At 31.9% G+C, this 17,832-nt stretch overlaps 1 protein-coding gene and 2 long non-coding RNA genes across 5 annotated transcripts in view; 2 read left to right on the top strand and 1 right to left on the bottom strand.

Moving 5' to 3' along the window:
- Positions 1–17,832, bottom strand: part of nahoda (DOMON-like domain-containing protein nahoda) — a 46,933-nt gene that overhangs the window by 2,595 nt on the left and 26,506 nt on the right. Inside the window, exons 4-17 of one of the 3 annotated variants that reach the window (XR_001476073.2) lie at positions 13,093–13,190; positions 12,895–13,018; positions 11,159–11,390; positions 5,673–6,191; positions 5,531–5,575; positions 4,702–5,265; positions 3,759–4,202; positions 3,547–3,686; positions 3,380–3,457; positions 2,955–3,300; positions 2,670–2,874; positions 2,398–2,588; positions 1,551–1,723; positions 689–945 (exon numbers count right to left, since the gene is read on the bottom strand). Coding sequence is in view for 2 of the 3 variants with exons in the window: in XM_015325898.2 (XP_015181384.1) it covers positions 1,551–1,723; positions 2,398–2,588; positions 2,670–2,874; positions 2,955–3,300; positions 3,380–3,457; positions 3,547–3,686; positions 3,759–4,202; positions 4,702–5,265; positions 5,531–5,575; positions 5,673–6,191; positions 11,159–11,390; positions 12,895–13,018; positions 13,093–13,190 (3,159 nt within the window). In the remaining variant the exon portion in view is untranslated. The remainder of the gene's footprint in view (positions 1–688; positions 946–1,550; positions 1,724–2,397; positions 2,589–2,669; positions 2,875–2,954; positions 3,301–3,379; positions 3,458–3,546; positions 3,687–3,758; positions 4,203–4,701; positions 5,266–5,530; positions 5,576–5,672; positions 6,192–11,158; positions 11,391–12,894; positions 13,019–13,092; positions 13,191–17,832) is intronic. The other 2 variants (XM_015325898.2, XM_015326028.2) reach the window with 2 other exon arrangements.
- On the top strand, positions 942–2,489 carry LOC149031962 (uncharacterized). The gene is made up of 2 exons (XR_016177151.1): positions 942–1,538; positions 2,358–2,489. It is a non-coding gene; the product is annotated as an uncharacterized LOC149031962 (long non-coding RNA).
- Positions 6,202–12,706, top strand: LOC107069117 (uncharacterized). The gene is made up of 2 exons (XR_001476080.2): positions 6,202–8,197; positions 12,554–12,706. It is a non-coding gene; the product is annotated as an uncharacterized LOC107069117 (long non-coding RNA).

Below are 17,832 nucleotides of genomic sequence, written 5' to 3'. Positions count from 1 at the left end.
AAACAGGTTCCACAGTTAAAAAAGATTAAAATCTGCTATCCTGAAAAATTTTTATTAACTAACATAAGTAATTTTGATTTCAGATAATAAAATTTTTGAAACATCTGTAAACGTGAATTTTTATTATTTTAAAAATAATGTATCACAAGATAGGTACTAGATAGGAGATAAAATAAAAATTTTAAAGTAGGGGTAGTTATGATGGAAGAGGTGAAACCAAATTTTACCAATATTGGTTTTGATCGATATTGTTACAGTTCCCTCCATGTAGAAATTGACATGTTTTTTCTTAGAATCATAATTACTTACAATTCAGAGTTATTCAGGTAGATGACTTTAAACTGTCGACACTTTATTTAATTTACAACTTTTATGTAAGTTTTAATCGTGTCTGTAATTATGATAAAACTTTATTTTATGATTTATTTTGTATAAAAATTATTTATATCGTTATATAAATCATAAAATACGATTGTTGCAATTTTTCAATTCAGTTCATTTTTATAACTATCAAAAATATTTTTATAGGTACCAGAATGAACGCCTAAATATATAAATATACGAAAGATGGAAGTAGAATTGTAAGTTAACACCGGGATGAACGAGAAAGATAGACAGAGATAAACAACAAGATAGAGAGAAAGAGAGAAAAAGACAGATAGAAAGAGAGAGAGATAATTAGCGATACCTTGATTAGTGAGAAAACGAGGAAGCGATGAATATTTTTGCATGTCGATTGTATCTGAAGTGTGAGATCTACCAGCTGGGATTAGGCCGGTGCTTTTCATTCGGAGCATGCTGATGATGCCGAAGATGGTGATGATGATGATGATGGTAGTTGTAGTGATGATGTTCATCGCCGTTTTGTCGGTGGGACCGCGTCGCGTTAGTTCGATGAATTGGGTTGACCGCGTCGGAGTAAACCAGAGGCAGCGAGTAGACCCTCTTTATTTGTGACGATCGCGAAGAGAGCGCAATCATGCAACAACACAAGCAAAAGCAAAAGACGTACTTCGAGATACTCGTACATATAAAGCTCGAAAAGACAGAGGAGTTTCTACTTTAAAATACAAGATCAATGTGATTTGTGTAAATGTGTTAATGAACAGCTAGTTAGATCTAAATAATCGATTGATAAATAAACGACGACCGATTTTAATCTATTTCATAGTTATGGGAAAGAGGTTATTAACATTGAAAGAAAAGATAACACACGACAAGCTGTTAGAGCTAACACTTCAGTATATGTAGTAGATGGCGATAGAGAAAATTATCTAGTTAAGAAGGAAAAGAAAAAGAAGAAGAAGAAGAAGGAGAAGAAAAAGAAGAAGAAAAAAAAGAAGAAGAAAAAGAAGAAGAAGAAAAAGAAGAAGAAAAAAAAGAAGAAGAAGAAGAAGATGAAAAAGAAGATGAAAAAGAAAATAAAAAAGAAAATGAAAAAGTAGAAATGAAAAGAAAAAGGATAAAGTAATGAAGGGATCGTTTCGATTTCTTTTTTTTGTCCTTGTTTCTTTTCTTTCCCTTTACGAAAGATGTATGTAAGTATATACCTTGGTCGAGCGTTTTCTTGAAGATTTGTAAAGTGTACAGCTAGCTTGTAAAAGAGCTAGTGCTATCAATGCAGCAACGCATCCAACGACGATGTATAACTTTGTTTCGCTTAACAGGAACGTTGGTTTTAATGTTCGATCGTCTTCATTGTTTACTTCATTTTCTTCGCTTACTGTCAATGACCAATTTTATGATTATTAATTGTATTAGAGCAGATTTCTATAATTGACAATTTGCAAGAATCATAACTTAATGTTCTATTAATTTGTATCAGAAAATGTTTATGTGAGTGAATCAATAATTATTTTAAATGTAATGATATTTTTTGGCTATACTGTTAAGTATTTATGCATTAGTACTTGTGATTTTCCTTTTGGATGTACAGATTTAAACACATTAGAGTGGTTAAATCTTCTTTTTCGTGCTATTAATAGTAATTATCTGTTTCTAATTGTTTGAAGGTATATCAGGGACCAAAATTCATCCCAAATAGACAGTGGTTGAAAGTTTTCAGTAATTTTTGGCTCTTAATACATTCCAGACAACAAGAGATAGATAAAATATTCGTTGTATTTTTTTTATGCAAATGTAAAGCAAATCACACACTCAGTTTTAAATGTTATGGTAAACAAAATGTAACCAATCTAGCGTATTGTAACTTGTGCATTTGTAACAGAAGTAAAACCGCAAACACTGATACAAAAAAGTACCAGAAATTAAGAATAATTATTGACTCACCCTCGTATGCTATTTACCAATAATGAACTTTCTCTAGTAACCAATTTTCAATTGATCACGTTAAACAGGTTTACTTTCTAAATATGATTTGGATGTCGTAATACTTACTTCGAGGTGCTTTGATGACTAGATACTGAGGATCAACGGAAAGAGCACCAACTTTGCCACTAACGAGAACTTCTTTTAATACCTTTTCTACAGCTGCTGTTGTGTCCAATGGATTTAAAGCTCTGCCTTTGATTTCATTCTTATCCAAAATTAATTTAATATGCGCTATTGATCCACTTTGTTCTTTATCTCTGTGATAACAATAAAATAAATGTAAAATAGAGCAAACATTAATTTTATTTATCATGCTTTTATTATGTCCCAATACCTACTGTTTCAATTCTTCGAGAGAGATTCGATAATATCCAGGAAGGTTTTCGAAAACCGGTCCAAAACTATCTGTTATCGTGTTAGAGATGATTTCGAAATCGGGACTATTACGCAATGGTGGAACAAAACCATCACCGAGGTTAATTAACTTAACTTCAATATCGTAATACAATCTTGGTGGAGCTGGTGTTGTCATTGCTTCTATTTCTAAAGAAATTAAAATAAATGATTAGAGGAGGAAACGATGGTGCAATGATAAGAAAGTTTATGCATTTATTGGTGAACACCTTCTGCACCGCAAGGCCTTATACAGATTTTTTTTTGTGAAACCATTGGTGGAGCACTGTGTTTTTGAATCTTTTTGTTAACTGCATTGAATTTGCCACCTTTTATCGGATACATCATGTACAGGCAATTATCATCGGTAAATGAGAAATCTCTAGTAGTGTCCTTTGTGATACGTTTTCTTGAAAATCGTATTGTCATAATTCCATCCTCGATTCGTCCGTGTGTGTTATAAATATCTTGGGAAGGATCTAATAGGGGAGGATTGTAACCGCTCATCCAAGTGTCCATGACGAACTCCCGACCAGTGGTTTTATCCACCCATCCAAGGACTGCATCCGTTTGTGTCTATAAAAAAGACATATGACGTTACGTATTAATCAAAGTAGGAGCTTGGATGAAGGTATTAATATTGCATGGTGCTAACCATTTTGTCATCCTTAGAAAATCCAACTCCAGTCCAACTACTTGTGTTCGTTGTAGAAATCACGAAGGATATTTGATCCTAAAAAGATAGCTATATTTATCAATAATTATCCTAACAATAATACCTAGTAATAATAGGAGATATTAATTGGTTAGAGGTCCATTTACCATTTTTGCTTTGTAGTTCCATTCTATAGCGTACTCGCATGTATGATTTTCAATTGAACAATGTCTTGGATATTGCCATGAACCACCGCAGCCTCCACCTGGTAACGGTACATTAACTTCCTCTTCTTCGCCATTGTTTTCTATGAAAATAGTATACAAATATTTTATTAATTGACTTTAAATTATTTCAATGTGTTTTATTTTTCGCTTACCAAAGAAGTCGATGGTTGTTACACCTCTTTGTGAATTATGTCCGTGATACTTTAGTTCATCGACCTTATAAAATTCCTTAACGGAAACCTTGGATTTTTCAACACCACTTGGTGGACGATGAATGTATTGACCTGGCTCCTGACCTTTGGCCCATATCACGTGCATATTACCTTCACGGAAAGCATGATCCGTGGATTCGTTTGTTTCTAGTTTCCTTCTGAAGAGTATTGTGGTGACACCATCTCGTTCGAAACCCATGGCTGCTGTCAAACTATCTTTTCCACCCCAATAATTGTCTTGACGAGGCGTTGATCTATCTCTTGTATAATAATCCCCGATTCTATGCGCCATTCCTCTTGCCGTACCGATTATTATATCCGTACAATCCATAGGATTAAAGTCGTGTTTCGGAGTATATTTATGTCCCACTGATGGTACCGACGCTTCGCGTATAAAATAAAAAAAATACAATTAAGATATGCTAGTTGGAATGATTTTGAATGATGTTAATAGTAATTATATACCGTGTGTAATGCTTGTACAAGGATTCCTTTTAATCTACGTATTGCATTCTTAATGTTGATATAGGTGACTACGGTGGATTTTTGCATCAATAATTATATGCTTTTTTAAATAACTTTCTATATTTTTCATAGCTTGCATTGATTGAATGCATCCATATACCAATATCATGTATTTACATTCGAATTTATCTTCGATTATACATTTTTGCATATCTTAGTGTTTATGCAACGTTAGTTACGCAATCATTACAAGTTATGCTTATAGCGCTCAATTATCAAGGTTCTTATACGAGAAATACTTTTGCGAACTAATTGCGATCAAAGTATTGCAATCAAAGTAAATATAATTCTTGATTACACGCGTGATTTATCAGCGTGTTCGTTATGTGCGGAAACAAGCATTAAACTGCCTCATTACCTTTCGTTGTTCCCGTTTTGAGGATTGACTTAGCTTCCGGTTCTGAGATAGGTTCAGTTGGCTCCGGCTCGGAAGTAGGTTCCGGTTCAGATTTTGGTTCTGGTTTAGAATTTGGTTCTGGTTCGGATTTAGGCTTAGGTTCAAATTTGGGTTCAGGTTCGAAATTAGGCTCAGGTTCAGATTTGGGTTCAGGTTCGGACTTAGGCTCAGGTTCAGATTTTGGCTCTGGTTTAGAATTTGGTTCAGGTTCGGACTTAGGCTCAGGTTTAGACTTTGGTTCTGGTTCGGATTTAGGTTCTGTTTCAGATTTGGGCTCGGGCTCAGATTTGGGCTCGGGTTCAGATTTGGGCTCGGGCTCAGACTTTGGTTCTGGTTCGGATATAAGTTCGGGCTCTGGTTCAGTTAAAGGTTCAGGTTCAGATTTAGGTTCAAGCGTTGATGGTGAATCTGACTTAGATTTAGATTCTTGTTGAGATTTGGGTTTTGACACAGGTTGAGGTTCCGGTTCGGAGATGGATTCTGGCTCTGTGCCAATGATGACGGCCGACTTGGTTGCGCGCCCACCTGTGCAACAAAGCATGGACAACGTGCAACTAACTACTTGTATTAAAAGAGACCATCACCTCATGCGTCGTGTCTTGAGCGAGCGGAGGGAATACTATTTAAACGTATAAATTTAGCTTAATATATAATATATATGTCTATATGTGATAATACTATTGGTATCTGTGAAGCGGACTACTAATTTTCACTGCACAATAGATTACAAGCGAGCGTTTTATAATAAATACTTTCTTTCATAGCTAATTGAACGATTACGCTTACGTACCGTCCGACAGCGATGTTTTTGTTTCGGATGATCTACGTTTACGACCTATTACGAAAAAATAACGAAGTTATTCCACGTATCATATATGTATTTATTATAAGATAAAAAATGATCTTACATTAGATTAGAGATAAGAACGAACCTTGTTTTGTGCTAACGCGATAAGTCACACTAGTCTGTACAGTAACATCATCTGGTCGATAGGTCACGGACGTTGTACCGTCTACTTTAGCTGATCTCCTTTTAGCACCAGACCTTTCGCTATCATGTTCTGACTCTAGTTGTGGTTCTGTTTCTGCTACTGGTTCTGGTTCGGCTTTAGGTTCAGCCACCAGTTCAGCCATAACAGATTTACTCGATTGGCTTTTACTTTCCGCGATTTTTCCTTCTGATTCTGGTTTGGGTTCTGGTTCGGATTTAGGCTCAGGTTTAGGTAGTGGTTCATCTTTTGGTGGATCATTTATTTCAGGAAATGCACGACATTCTGGAGTTAAGTTACTCGGTCTCCAACCAACACCGATCCAAGTGGTACTGTTTGCAACGAGAACACCTTCTAATTCCATGCTTGTCCATAAAATCCTCCAGTAAAAGGTTACATCATCTGAGAATCGTTTCATCGTATAAGATTCTAAATCTAAGTCAACCGTTTTTACCGGTGATCCTGAAACAAAATAAATTTGTTAGTGTCGTACTATTTTTCCAATTTTATTTTGATTTATTTTTCTTTTTTTTTCTTTCTGAATTATGTAACTAGCTCAAACGTAATTATCACGAAAAAAAAGAGAAGAAAAACTAAATATGTTCGTTACTGTCGGTACTTCGTCATTATGATTAATAATACAAAGAAATATCCTGGTGTGGTAATGCCAACTAATGAATTATGTAATGTTTATTGCAACTTTCGGAAAAAATATATAAATTTTTCATGTAACTCGTTTAGAAAAAATTCATGCTACGTATGTTGTTATGATAAGAAGTGTTAAAATGTTATGTATATTATGTTATGTAAACTATATCTATACGCACTATGATGAGAAAGAAAGAGACTCATTCATATTGCATCATGTTAAATACTATAAGGTCTAGTTTTATATAGTAGATACGTTTTACAGAATTTCGTTTCGTAATTTTCTAAAATCCTATAAAACCAAAAATAGAAAGTTAAATTTAACTTAAAGCAACATAAGAAAACTTGTAAAAATAAAGAAAAAAATTGGTTACTTAATAAATTCCTTTGAAAGTTTAAAATGCATATAAAAGCTTAAAATAAACAATTATTGTTTATTCCTTTTAATTTGAAACTCATAATGATGTAATAACGACTTATTATGGCAAGTATCAATTGGCAAAAACACACGAACAAATCAGATAGATAGATATATGTTTCTTCCCTTGCATTCATAAGATCATGACAAATTCAAATGGAATAAAAAATATTTTAATTTTTTTTGAGGTGAAAACTTCTTTAGAAAAGGGGAGATTTGAAAAAATAAAACACGGCAGTAATGCAGCGCGGTGATGAAACGGCCATGATATTAAGTAAAAAGAGAAAAAAGAGACAAACATATAGAATTGAGCCTGTGGGAATGAGATAGAATATAACTATACATATTTTCCTATTCTTGGTCTTTGCTTTGTATTCCCCACTTCTGGCTACTAAGCTTTGTATATGTGTGTGTTTGTGTGCGACTTCATACTACGAAACGTGGACTCATATCATTTCGATACTAAACCTGTATGTAGGTAGGAGCGATATAAAGGTAGAAGAATAAACAGAGATAAGCGTGAGGCGACAAAAGAATAAGGTACAAACTAACCGACGGTCGAAATAAAGAAAGAAGGTGTGTTGTCTGTCTTTGTAAGTCTAGAAGGTTCTCGAACGATACCGATGCTTTGTTTATTGCATCAGACCGGACGTATTGGAAAATTCGAGAACCGCGTGCGGATGGATATAAAGGAGTGGGTATTGAGTCGTTATGAGTAGTCGCCAGTCGCTAGTCGTCATCAGTTGTTGTTCGTTGTCATTCAGTTGAAAAAGTTCAGTGTGTACGCGGCGCGTACCACCGGTGGCCAGCACTAGATTTTTTTCATCGAGCGTCGCGTATCACCGGTGGTCCACCTTGGTCCAGGTTTGAACAAGCAAAAATCGCGCGCCGCCAGATGAAACGCACTATAGATTCGAGCGCCGCCCTACAGCGCAGACACTGAAAATCGGCGCCAGCGTGAACGTGTTAAATATATTTTATCAGTAGGATTAAACTGGGTGTACGTTAACCTCACACCTGTACACTAAACCCAATCCTACATGTATATATATGTAGGAGAGTTTTAAGTGTAGCAGAGGTAGACAAAAACTAGTATTCAGTCCTTTCTGTGGATCTTATTTTATTGAAAAGGAAAACTCTATTCAGACTAAAAGAAAAGATCAGGTAGGCCATAAAACCATAAACGAACCTTAAGGATTATTAGGATATTGGTGTAATAAAAACCATGTGTGCAGTGTCGGGACCTTTTGAAGAACTTCAGATACCTGTGTAAACATATGCGATGCTATAAAAAGGGTAACATTCCGATGTGCTAGATTAAGTTTCTGTATGCATAGTTCCCACTACCGAAACCATAGGCTGTACCTGTCGGTGGACTATGGGGTGGATCCTTATGCTATTGGTCAGTAAGATTTGTAAGCTTCTTCCCTCTCAAAAAGGGGTGTAGGTGATTTCTGATATAAAAGACATGGAAAGAAATAAGAAAGGCAGTCTCGGTGGTAGAAGGAAAGCAGTCTCAGTCGTAGAAGTAAAGTAGTCTCAGTTATAGAAGTAGAACAGTAGCAGTCATAGCCGTAGTTAGGTATCAGTTGTAACAATCGTAAGAATTCAGTCGCTCATCTAAGTTGTAACCGTAAGATTGTGAAACTAATATTGTACTTTTTCTAATACCTGTTTTAAATAAATCTTATTAGTAGGCTTAAACTGAATGTATGCTCACCTCGCACCTCTCACCCTAAATAAATTATCCCTACATATATATATATAGATTTGTTTCTATCTATGCCCACATAATATAAAAACTTTCTAAAATCTTTCTAAAACATTTTTTGGAAAGCTTTAAGTCTTTCCAAAAGGTTTCTAAAAAATCTTTCTACAAGGTGAAAATGTCCGCGTTCAGAAACTTGCAAAAGATTTCTAAAAAGGTTTTTTAAAGATTTTTAAAAATCTTATCACCATATTTTGCGAAAGGTTTCTAGAAAACATTTTTAAAATTTTTTCAAAAAAGACAATTGAGAGCTTCTCCAGCCAGGGTTCACCGACCAAATCCTTCTCACGAATGACCGATTTTTTTTTTTCGTGGCGTTGTAAGACTGTGGAACATATTACGAAACAGACCCTCCATCCCGGCTGAGCCTCCTGTGTGGGATTCGTGAAAAAATTGGACCGCTGATTGACTGGACCGACGGGATTCGAGAACCACGGATCTTTCGCTTTCCGGGTGCGACTGCTCTTTAACCAATTGAGCTATTCAGGGCTACCGATAAATACTTCTTACGAATGTCTCATAAGTTTGGCATAGAGGCGCTCGTCGCACAAAAGGTTTTTGGAAGATTTTCTGAAACATTATCGTCATGTTTTGTTAAGGCCGGCGATACAAGTAAAATAAAAAAAAATCGAATTTTTTTTTTTTCATAAATAGTTAGTTTAATATCTCAAAAATATGCCCGTAAATTTTTAGAATAAAATTCGCTATAAGTATCGATTAAAAATTCATTTAAGTACTCCGCCTCAACTCGGTGCTAGACGCGAACACTAAACTTTGAACGCGTTTTTCTCAAAACGACTTTTTTAAAACTGACATGCAAGATAACTAAAAAAGTTCTCAACCGATTCTTATGAACTTTAGCACAGATTTTATTTATAGTATTAGCTTCTAGTTGAATTTTAAGAATGCTACCAAAATTTTCAAAAATTGCCATTTTTGACTCAAAAACCGTCGGAAGAAATGGTCAAAAATCGGACTTTTTTGTCTTAGTCGTGCCAATTTACGATTTTTTGACTTTTTAGTTCTTTCTTAGTTCAACTAGAAGATACATGTTTTATTAACACGCTTCAACCCTTTTTTTTTTATTTCAAATTACTGTAACCGAAGCTAAAAATCACGCTGATTGATGCGTTTCGCCGCGAGGGCCTCAGGAGATTGGTTATTACAGCGGCTATTTTAAAAAAAAATTTTTTTAAAATCGGATTCTTATATTTTAATATGTAATGAATAAACATGCTAAGTTTCAAAACGGTTCATTTATTCCTTCCATTTTAAATAAGCCTCTGAAAAACGGTCAAAATTTAGACGTTTACATGTATCGCCAGCCTTAAAGGTTTCTATAAATATGTTTGAAATGTTTTTGACATATTTTTTATAATATTCTTACAAAATTTCTTGAAATATTTTTATAAAATCTTTTTACAAGGTTTCTGCAAGGTTTCATAGAAATATTTTTAAACATTTTAATTACTCTATCAGCAAAATATTTTAGAAATGTTTTTAAAATATTTTTGTAAAATCTTTTATGAATCTTTTTCAAAATTTTTTAGAATGATGCCTGCAAGGTTTCTGAAAGATTTTTTGGAAATATTTTACGAAAACTTTCGCTGAAAGATTTCAAAACCTTTCGTGTTATGTGGGTGGCTATCGCACACATTCGGCATTTTTTCTTAATTGATACAATTTGGAAAAGTGTAGTTTTTATTACCTATCCCACCCAGAGATCATATTAGTGCTCTTTGTTAAATGTGTTAACAATATTATAATAAATAAACCCTTAATTTGTCTACTTCTTATACCGTGCATTATTCTCATTCTCTCGAAGCTTGGTTTTTTTAAGGTTTCACTTCTAACGTGTGTGATCTGCATACATGATATATTTAAATAAAAAGGTTTTCTTAACACATAAATATTTTTCCTAAAGTTAGAATCTATTTAGATGATTTTTGAAAATTCCATGAAATAGGCTTAGAAATATGTTATAGTTTTTTTTTAATTTAAAAAAAATTTTTTATTGAATTCATTAAATATATATAAAACCTTATCTCAAAATTCAATAACTTTCCTTTCTAAAAAAAATCACAAAAAACACTGTTTTGCAATAGAACATTCTAATTCAGGATACTCCTCTTAAATAACAAATTGCACTTTAAACCATTGCATTGTAAATGGTGCCATTTTTTTTGAAGCAACAAGTAGTCCATTAATGAAATATGTCAGTGGAACAAATGAATTGAACTTTGAATGTACCACGATTTTTGGTGACTGTTTATACGTAAGCTTTATATGTGTCCGAGCTCTAATGCTGTCCAAGAAATTTTTAGGATGAATTACAAACCGCAAAATTTTAAAATTGCATAATAAGAGACCTTACAGTATAGCTGGGTGGGTTTGTGCAAAAATCAAGACATCATTAACTAGTTCAAAAAAGTCTCATGCCCTTATTAAATTCATCTTTATGATAATTTAAAATAAGAAAAGTTTTATTTTTACACGGTCAAAGGGTTTTTCATAGATGATACATTTTGATCGTTGTTATTATTGAAAATAAATTTCTTTAGTCGACTGGATGATTTTTCTATCCGTTGAACTTACTTTTTGCGCAACCTGGTCCAAACCAACCGATGTTACAGTAGCAGAGTTTAGTGGGTGCGGTCGTACCACCATTGTCGATGCACGTGCCCTGAGTACCGCAATCCGTATCGTCGAGACACTCTTCCTTAAATTCGCATCTTGCGCCATGGTAGAAACGATCGCATCTACATCTACCCAGAAGGTATCTGCCGTGACCGCTGCAGTCTTCCCTGTAGATCTTTTTATCAAGTATCTACAGAAAAATTCAAAGAAACTTCGTTATAATTTTTATGTATTTTTTTTGTTTTTGTTTTCCATCAACATTCATTATAAAAAGGTTTAGAACGATATGTAAATCATACTATTGAAAGGATTTATTTAAAAACAACTTTCTCAAAATATCATGGGCAAGTTATTAGTAAATGATGAACACACGTAAATATGCAGAGAATGTCGCAAAAGTCATTTTTAGTGAATTGAAAATTATAATTTATACTTTTTTAATAACACTAACCTAAATAGAGATTTATACCTTGAAGTGAAAAATACAATATTCTATTAATATATTATATATTATTAATATAATATATTAATAGAATATAATATTATATATAATATAATAAATATTAAATATTAAATATAATATTATATTCTATTATATTAATAAACTAATATTGATTTTTTATTTTTATTTATCTTTTTTCGGTAGAGAGATTTTGGAGATAGCCTGTATCAGGTTATATCATAAAGAATGCTTAATTAAAGATAATATAATTTTTAAATGAGAGAAATTTCTATATTTTATTATTTTAAGTATTGTACGAGAAATCGTGTTATACGGAAACCAAAAAAATATTCACCAAATCTTTGAAACGTTATAAGAATTCGTGCTGCAAAAATTCGTGTTATATGAAGTTTATTATAATTTATAAATGATTAAGGGGGTATTATGGTCTAGAAATTTGAAAAAAATCGATTTTTTTTTCATATTTTCAAAGTTTAGACACTTAAGCATATGTCTTTAAACGGATTTTTCAAAATTCACATTATTTTGGGAGATATAGCTGTTTTAGTGACGCCGCATCCTATATCCTACCCTTATTACACGAAACTTTGAACGTGTTTTTCTCGAAACTACTTTTTTCGAGGTGGTTGACATGATATCTCAAGTTCTACTCAACCGATTCCTTTGAAATTTGTTGGGAATCTTCTTTATACATCTCTCTATCGGATGACCCTTTGAATTTTGAAAAATTTTAATTTTTAATATTTTTAAAAAATTCAAGAAGGTCAAAAAAAGGGGTCAAAAAAATTTTTTTTTCATATCGACGCCATTTTGTGAATTTTTTTTTTTGGCTAAGCCAAAAATAGCAACATCTTTACTGATTAAGAATTTTCCGAATTTTTGTGTTTCAGATAACTACAAGGATTGGAATCATGTCAACCAGAGTGCACTGTTTTTTTTGTAGCCCCCACTTCACCGGCCTGTATTTCTACGAATTTTTTATTTTTTTTCACGATTTTTTTTTGTATTCTTAAAATGTTAATAAACATCATATAAAAAATGGATAGTAAAAATGTTTTTCATTTTTTTTTTATCTTAGTTTGAAAATGCCTAAAATTAAGGCTTCTAGACCAGAATAACCTCTTAAATTTTAGAAAGCAGTAAGCGGTATTTTGTTGTTATTAAAAACCCTTTTTATAGCATTGATCATTTACTAGTATAACGAATTGAATACTATTTTCATCAAACTTACGTCGATATCTGCACATGACCAGAACCTGTAACTAAAACCCCATTCCTCAGCTTTTCGAAGGAGTCTGATAGTGCAGTCGATGCAGGTAAAGTTTTGAGGTAACTGAACGTGATAACTTTGAGCTCTGCAAAATTGCAATACAAGGATATTTATAAGATAATGAAAGATATCTTGTTAGAATGTTTTGACAAAACTCACGTTGCATCGTCTTCAACAAATTCGCTGTGTTGTGTTACTGGTGTTAAATCGACCAAAGGTCTGTCGAGGCTATCAAGTATTTGAAGCCGAAATCCTCCCTGGAATAAAACAAGAGGAAATAATCATAATTCTCATTATCTTTTGCATATAGCTATATATAAATTATTCCATTTAACACCGTAATCCTTATCGTGAGAGAACGTGTTATATGGGAGAAAAATATTATTATTCAATAAATACAAAATGGTATTCTCCATACATATAAAATTTAAGATTTTGCTTCAAAAACTAAGAAAAACACTTCATACTTTTGAAAAGTTTGTTATAATTTAAAATATTTGACATTTTGAGTAAATTAACACGACTACAAATTTTATTCTATTCTTTTCATAACATTTCAATTCAAAATAATGATAAAAATCAAATGATACACATGCTGGTAATAATAATAATGGATTAACAATAAGTAAAAAAATAAAAAATATATATATTGTGATTTATTTTATATTACAATAATTTATATTATTTATAATATAAATCATAAAATAAATTTACTCAATTTTTTTTGCTTAAATTAGTACAATGTCATAATTACTAGTATATGTAATATTAATACTAGTAATTACAAAAATTATTTCTAATTTTTATCTTCACTGTCATATAAAAATGTTCTGATTTGATATATTCTATCGAAACCATATATTTAAAGTAGCATAATATAAAATTTTCTCAAAAATTTTCAAATTGTATAAAAGTCTTGTGTCTCATAGTAAGATTTCCTTTATCTATATACTAATGTATTATATATAATCCCTAACAGATTTACTGTTCAAGGTAGATCCTGTCACCGATTTGTTATGTAATTTGATCCCACGCGTACTGCACCTTTCGATGCACGAGTCAATGGATTATTGTGCGGTCATCGTGTGGCTCTTTGTTCTTACATAGAAGTTACCTTCGAGGTGTAGGTAGAACGTACTCATTCATCTATGTATTTACCTATGTTTTAACTTCAAATAAATATAATCCAACTTACATTTTTACCTGAGTTAATCAAAATCCAATTTGACAATAGAACAATCGTAAATACTTTACAATCTGTATTAAAATCAACATTTTATATCAATAATGAATTGATGAAAAAATTTTTTAATTTTAAAAATGTTGAATTTCATACATTTTACAGATTACAACATCCTACATAACACGAAAGGTTTTGAAATCTTTCAGCGAAAGTTTTCGTAAAATATTTCCAAAAAATCTTTCAGAAACCTTGCAGGCATCATTCTAAAAAATTTTGAAAAAGATTCATAAAAGATTTTACAAAAATATTTTAAAAACATTTCTAAAATATTTTGCTGATAGAGTAATTAAAATGTTTAAAAATATTTCTATGAAACCTTGCAGAAACCTTGTAAAAAGATTTTATAAAAATATTTCAAGAAATTTTGTAAGAATATTATAAAAAATATGTCAAAAACATTTCAAACATATTTATAGAAACCTTTAAGGCTGGCGATACATGTAAACGTCTAAATTTTGACCGTTTTTCAGAGGCTTATTTAAAATGGAAGGAATAAATGAACCGTTTTGAAACTTAGCATGTTTATTCATTACATATTAAAATATAAGAATCCGATTTTAAAAAAATTTTTTTTTAAAATAGCCGCTGTAATAACCAATCTCCTGAGGCCCTCGCGGCGAAACGCATCAATCAGCGTGATTTTTAGCTTCGGTTACAGTAATTTGAAATAAAAAAAAAAGGGTTGAAGCGTGTTAATAAAACATGTATCTTCTAGTTGAACTAAGAAAGAACTAAAAAGTCAAAAAATCGTAAATTGGCACGACTAAGACAAAAAAGTCCGATTTTTGACCATTTCTTCCGACGGTTTTTGAGTCAAAAATGGCAATTTTTGAAAATTTTGGTAGCATTCTTAAAATTCAACTAGAAGCTAATACTATAAATAAAATCTGTGCTAAAGTTCATAAGAATCGGTTGAGAACTTTTTTAGTTATCTTGCATGTCAGTTTTAAAAAAGTCGTTTTGAGAAAAACGCGTTCAAAGTTTAGTGTTCGCGTCTAGCACCGAGTTGAGGCGGAGTACTTAAATGAATTTTTAATCGATACTTATAGCGAATTTTATTCTAAAAATTTACGGGCATATTTTTGAGATATTAAACTAACTATTTATGAAAAAAAAAAATTCGATTTTTTTTTATTTTACTTGTATCGCCGGCCTTAACAAAACATGACGATAATGTTTCAGAAAATCTTCCAAAAACCTTTTGTGCGACGAGCGCCTCTATGCCAAACTTATGAGACATTCGTAAGAAGTATTTATCGGTAGCCCTGAATAGCTCAATTGGTTAAAGAGCAGTCGCACCCGGAAAGCGAAAGATCCGTGGTTCTCGAATCCCGTCGGTCCAGTCAATCAGCGGTCCAATTTTTTTCACGAATCCCACACAGGAGGCTCAGCCGGGATGGAGGGTCTGTTTCGTAATATGTTCCACAGTCTTACAACGCCACGAAAAAAAAAAATCGGTCATTCGTGAGAAGGATTTGGTCGGTGAACCCTGGCTGGAGAAGCTCTCAATTGTCTTTTTTGAAAAAATTTTAAAAATGTTTTCTAGAAACCTTTCGCAAAATATGGTGATAAGATTTTTAAAAATCTTTAAAAAACCTTTTTAGAAATCTTTTGCAAGTTTCTGAACGCGGACATTTTCACCTTGTAGAAAGATTTTTTAGAAACCTTTTTGAAAGACTTAAAGCTTTCCAAAAAATGTTTTAGAAAGATTTTAGAAAGTTTTTATGTTATGTGGGATATTCTTAACCGATCCCGAACATAATCGTGTTTGAATATGCAAGTAATTTAGGTTATTATTTAAATATAAAATTTATGCAAGTTGTTACACTATTCTGGTCTTTATAGCATTTGATAGAGAAAGAGAGAGAGAGAGAGAGAGGGGGAGAGAGAGTGTTGATTTAAATTTTGATGTAAACGATTTTCAAACATTTTCAATATTTTTTTATCCAATTATTAAAATAACTATAATGAAATGTAACATACTTTTGTATAATAATAGCTGATAAATAATACAATAACTGATAATAACAAGGCGTGGTATATTATTATTAAATCACTATATGAATGTATAAGACTACTTTCATATCAGTCAGTAGGTTATCTCAATTTTTCCGCTGGAAATATTTCACTTGTGGTTGCTACAAATTTGCATGATCTCTTTTCTTTTAGTTAGGTTATTTTCAAAGTAAACATGTAACTAAATGCTAGAACTATGATTTTACAAGTGCATAGAATATGTAAAAAGTAACGATTAAAGACTGAATAACATACAATTATTGCTTATTACCAATTATTATAATAACGATGTATAAATAAAAACAAATAATTTTAACAAATATAAAATAAATCATACAAAATTTCTTTTAAAAGTAACGATAATTTAAATAACCATATTACTATAATCATTAAAAATACCTAACAATACGCAATCATTAATATCCATTATTATTATAAAAATAATATAGATTTTGTGTTTCATCTTGTTAACAAACCTTAAATATAAACAGTCGAATAGCATTAAGAATGCCGAGGCAATCCCAAAAGAATTTTCGTCGGGTCAACATTCCGTAAGATCATCAGGGAATAGGTAAAAATAAAAACACTAAGAAGACTTGGAATACGAGTAAAGACGTTGTCACCTTTAGTATATATGTATTCGTTTGGTAATACGAGTTAACGACGATATTCAACTTTACGGTATTCGACATACCTGTCGACCACCGAAACGGATGCCTTGTATTTATGTGTAGAAATATATACACACACGAACATATACAGAGGGTCATATTTAACTAACAGAAAGCCGTCTTTTCTCTACCTCCTTTTCAGCTAACCAACCAACCTACCTACGTGCCTACCTACCTACATAGTACATAAATAGTACATACAATACTATACGAGAATGTATATGTGTATGTACAGTATATACGGATGTCACATACCAGCAAAACTTAGCTTCTGAATTATTCATCGTGCGTTACCTTGAACGACGAGCACTCGTTGTCGTCGTCGTAGGCTGACTCTGTAGTTCTTTTCTATCTATCACTCATAGTTTCTATCTATCACTCCCCTGCCACCCAATTCGGTTTATATTTTTTTTCTTTCATTGTTATTATTATGGTGTCATTATCATTAACATTGTATCTTCTATATACGGTGGGAAAGGATCATAAAGGCTTAGGATTATTCAAAGGTTGATTCGATTGATGTTTTATGTGCAAGTAAGATCATCTTTGAATTGTGTATTTAAGATTATTTATTTTATTTGAAAGATTTGTTTATTTATTTTTTTTTCTTTAATATCTATGAGATACTAAGATTAAGATTTTTTATAATCATGAGAAAACTGGATTCGTGTCTTACATACACTGACTATTGAATAAACATGAGAAAGAAGTTCAATTTATTCACGATTATATTGATATGAAAGAATCTTTATTAATCTAACACAATATTATAATGTGTGTGTGTATGTTTATTACGAAATTCAACATAGAAACAGAAAGAGAAAAAGAATAAAATGTGATTAAACACAGATGGTATATAATATGATGATGCTATATAATATTACCTAGAAGTCTTCCTGACACATTGTATACAAATTTTATATATTCTTGTTTCTTGAATATTTGAAATAAATAAGGAAAATTTATTTA

Source organism: Polistes dominula, unplaced genomic scaffold (assembly GCF_049000335.1).
Source record: "Polistes dominula isolate Pdom_NZ unplaced genomic scaffold, Pdom_raw_medaka contig_168, whole genome shotgun sequence".
NCBI lineage: Eukaryota > Metazoa > Arthropoda > Insecta > Hymenoptera > Vespidae > Polistes > Polistes dominula.
Note: the sequence above shows the minus strand (reverse complement) of the source record. Positions and strands in the feature narration are given on the sequence as shown.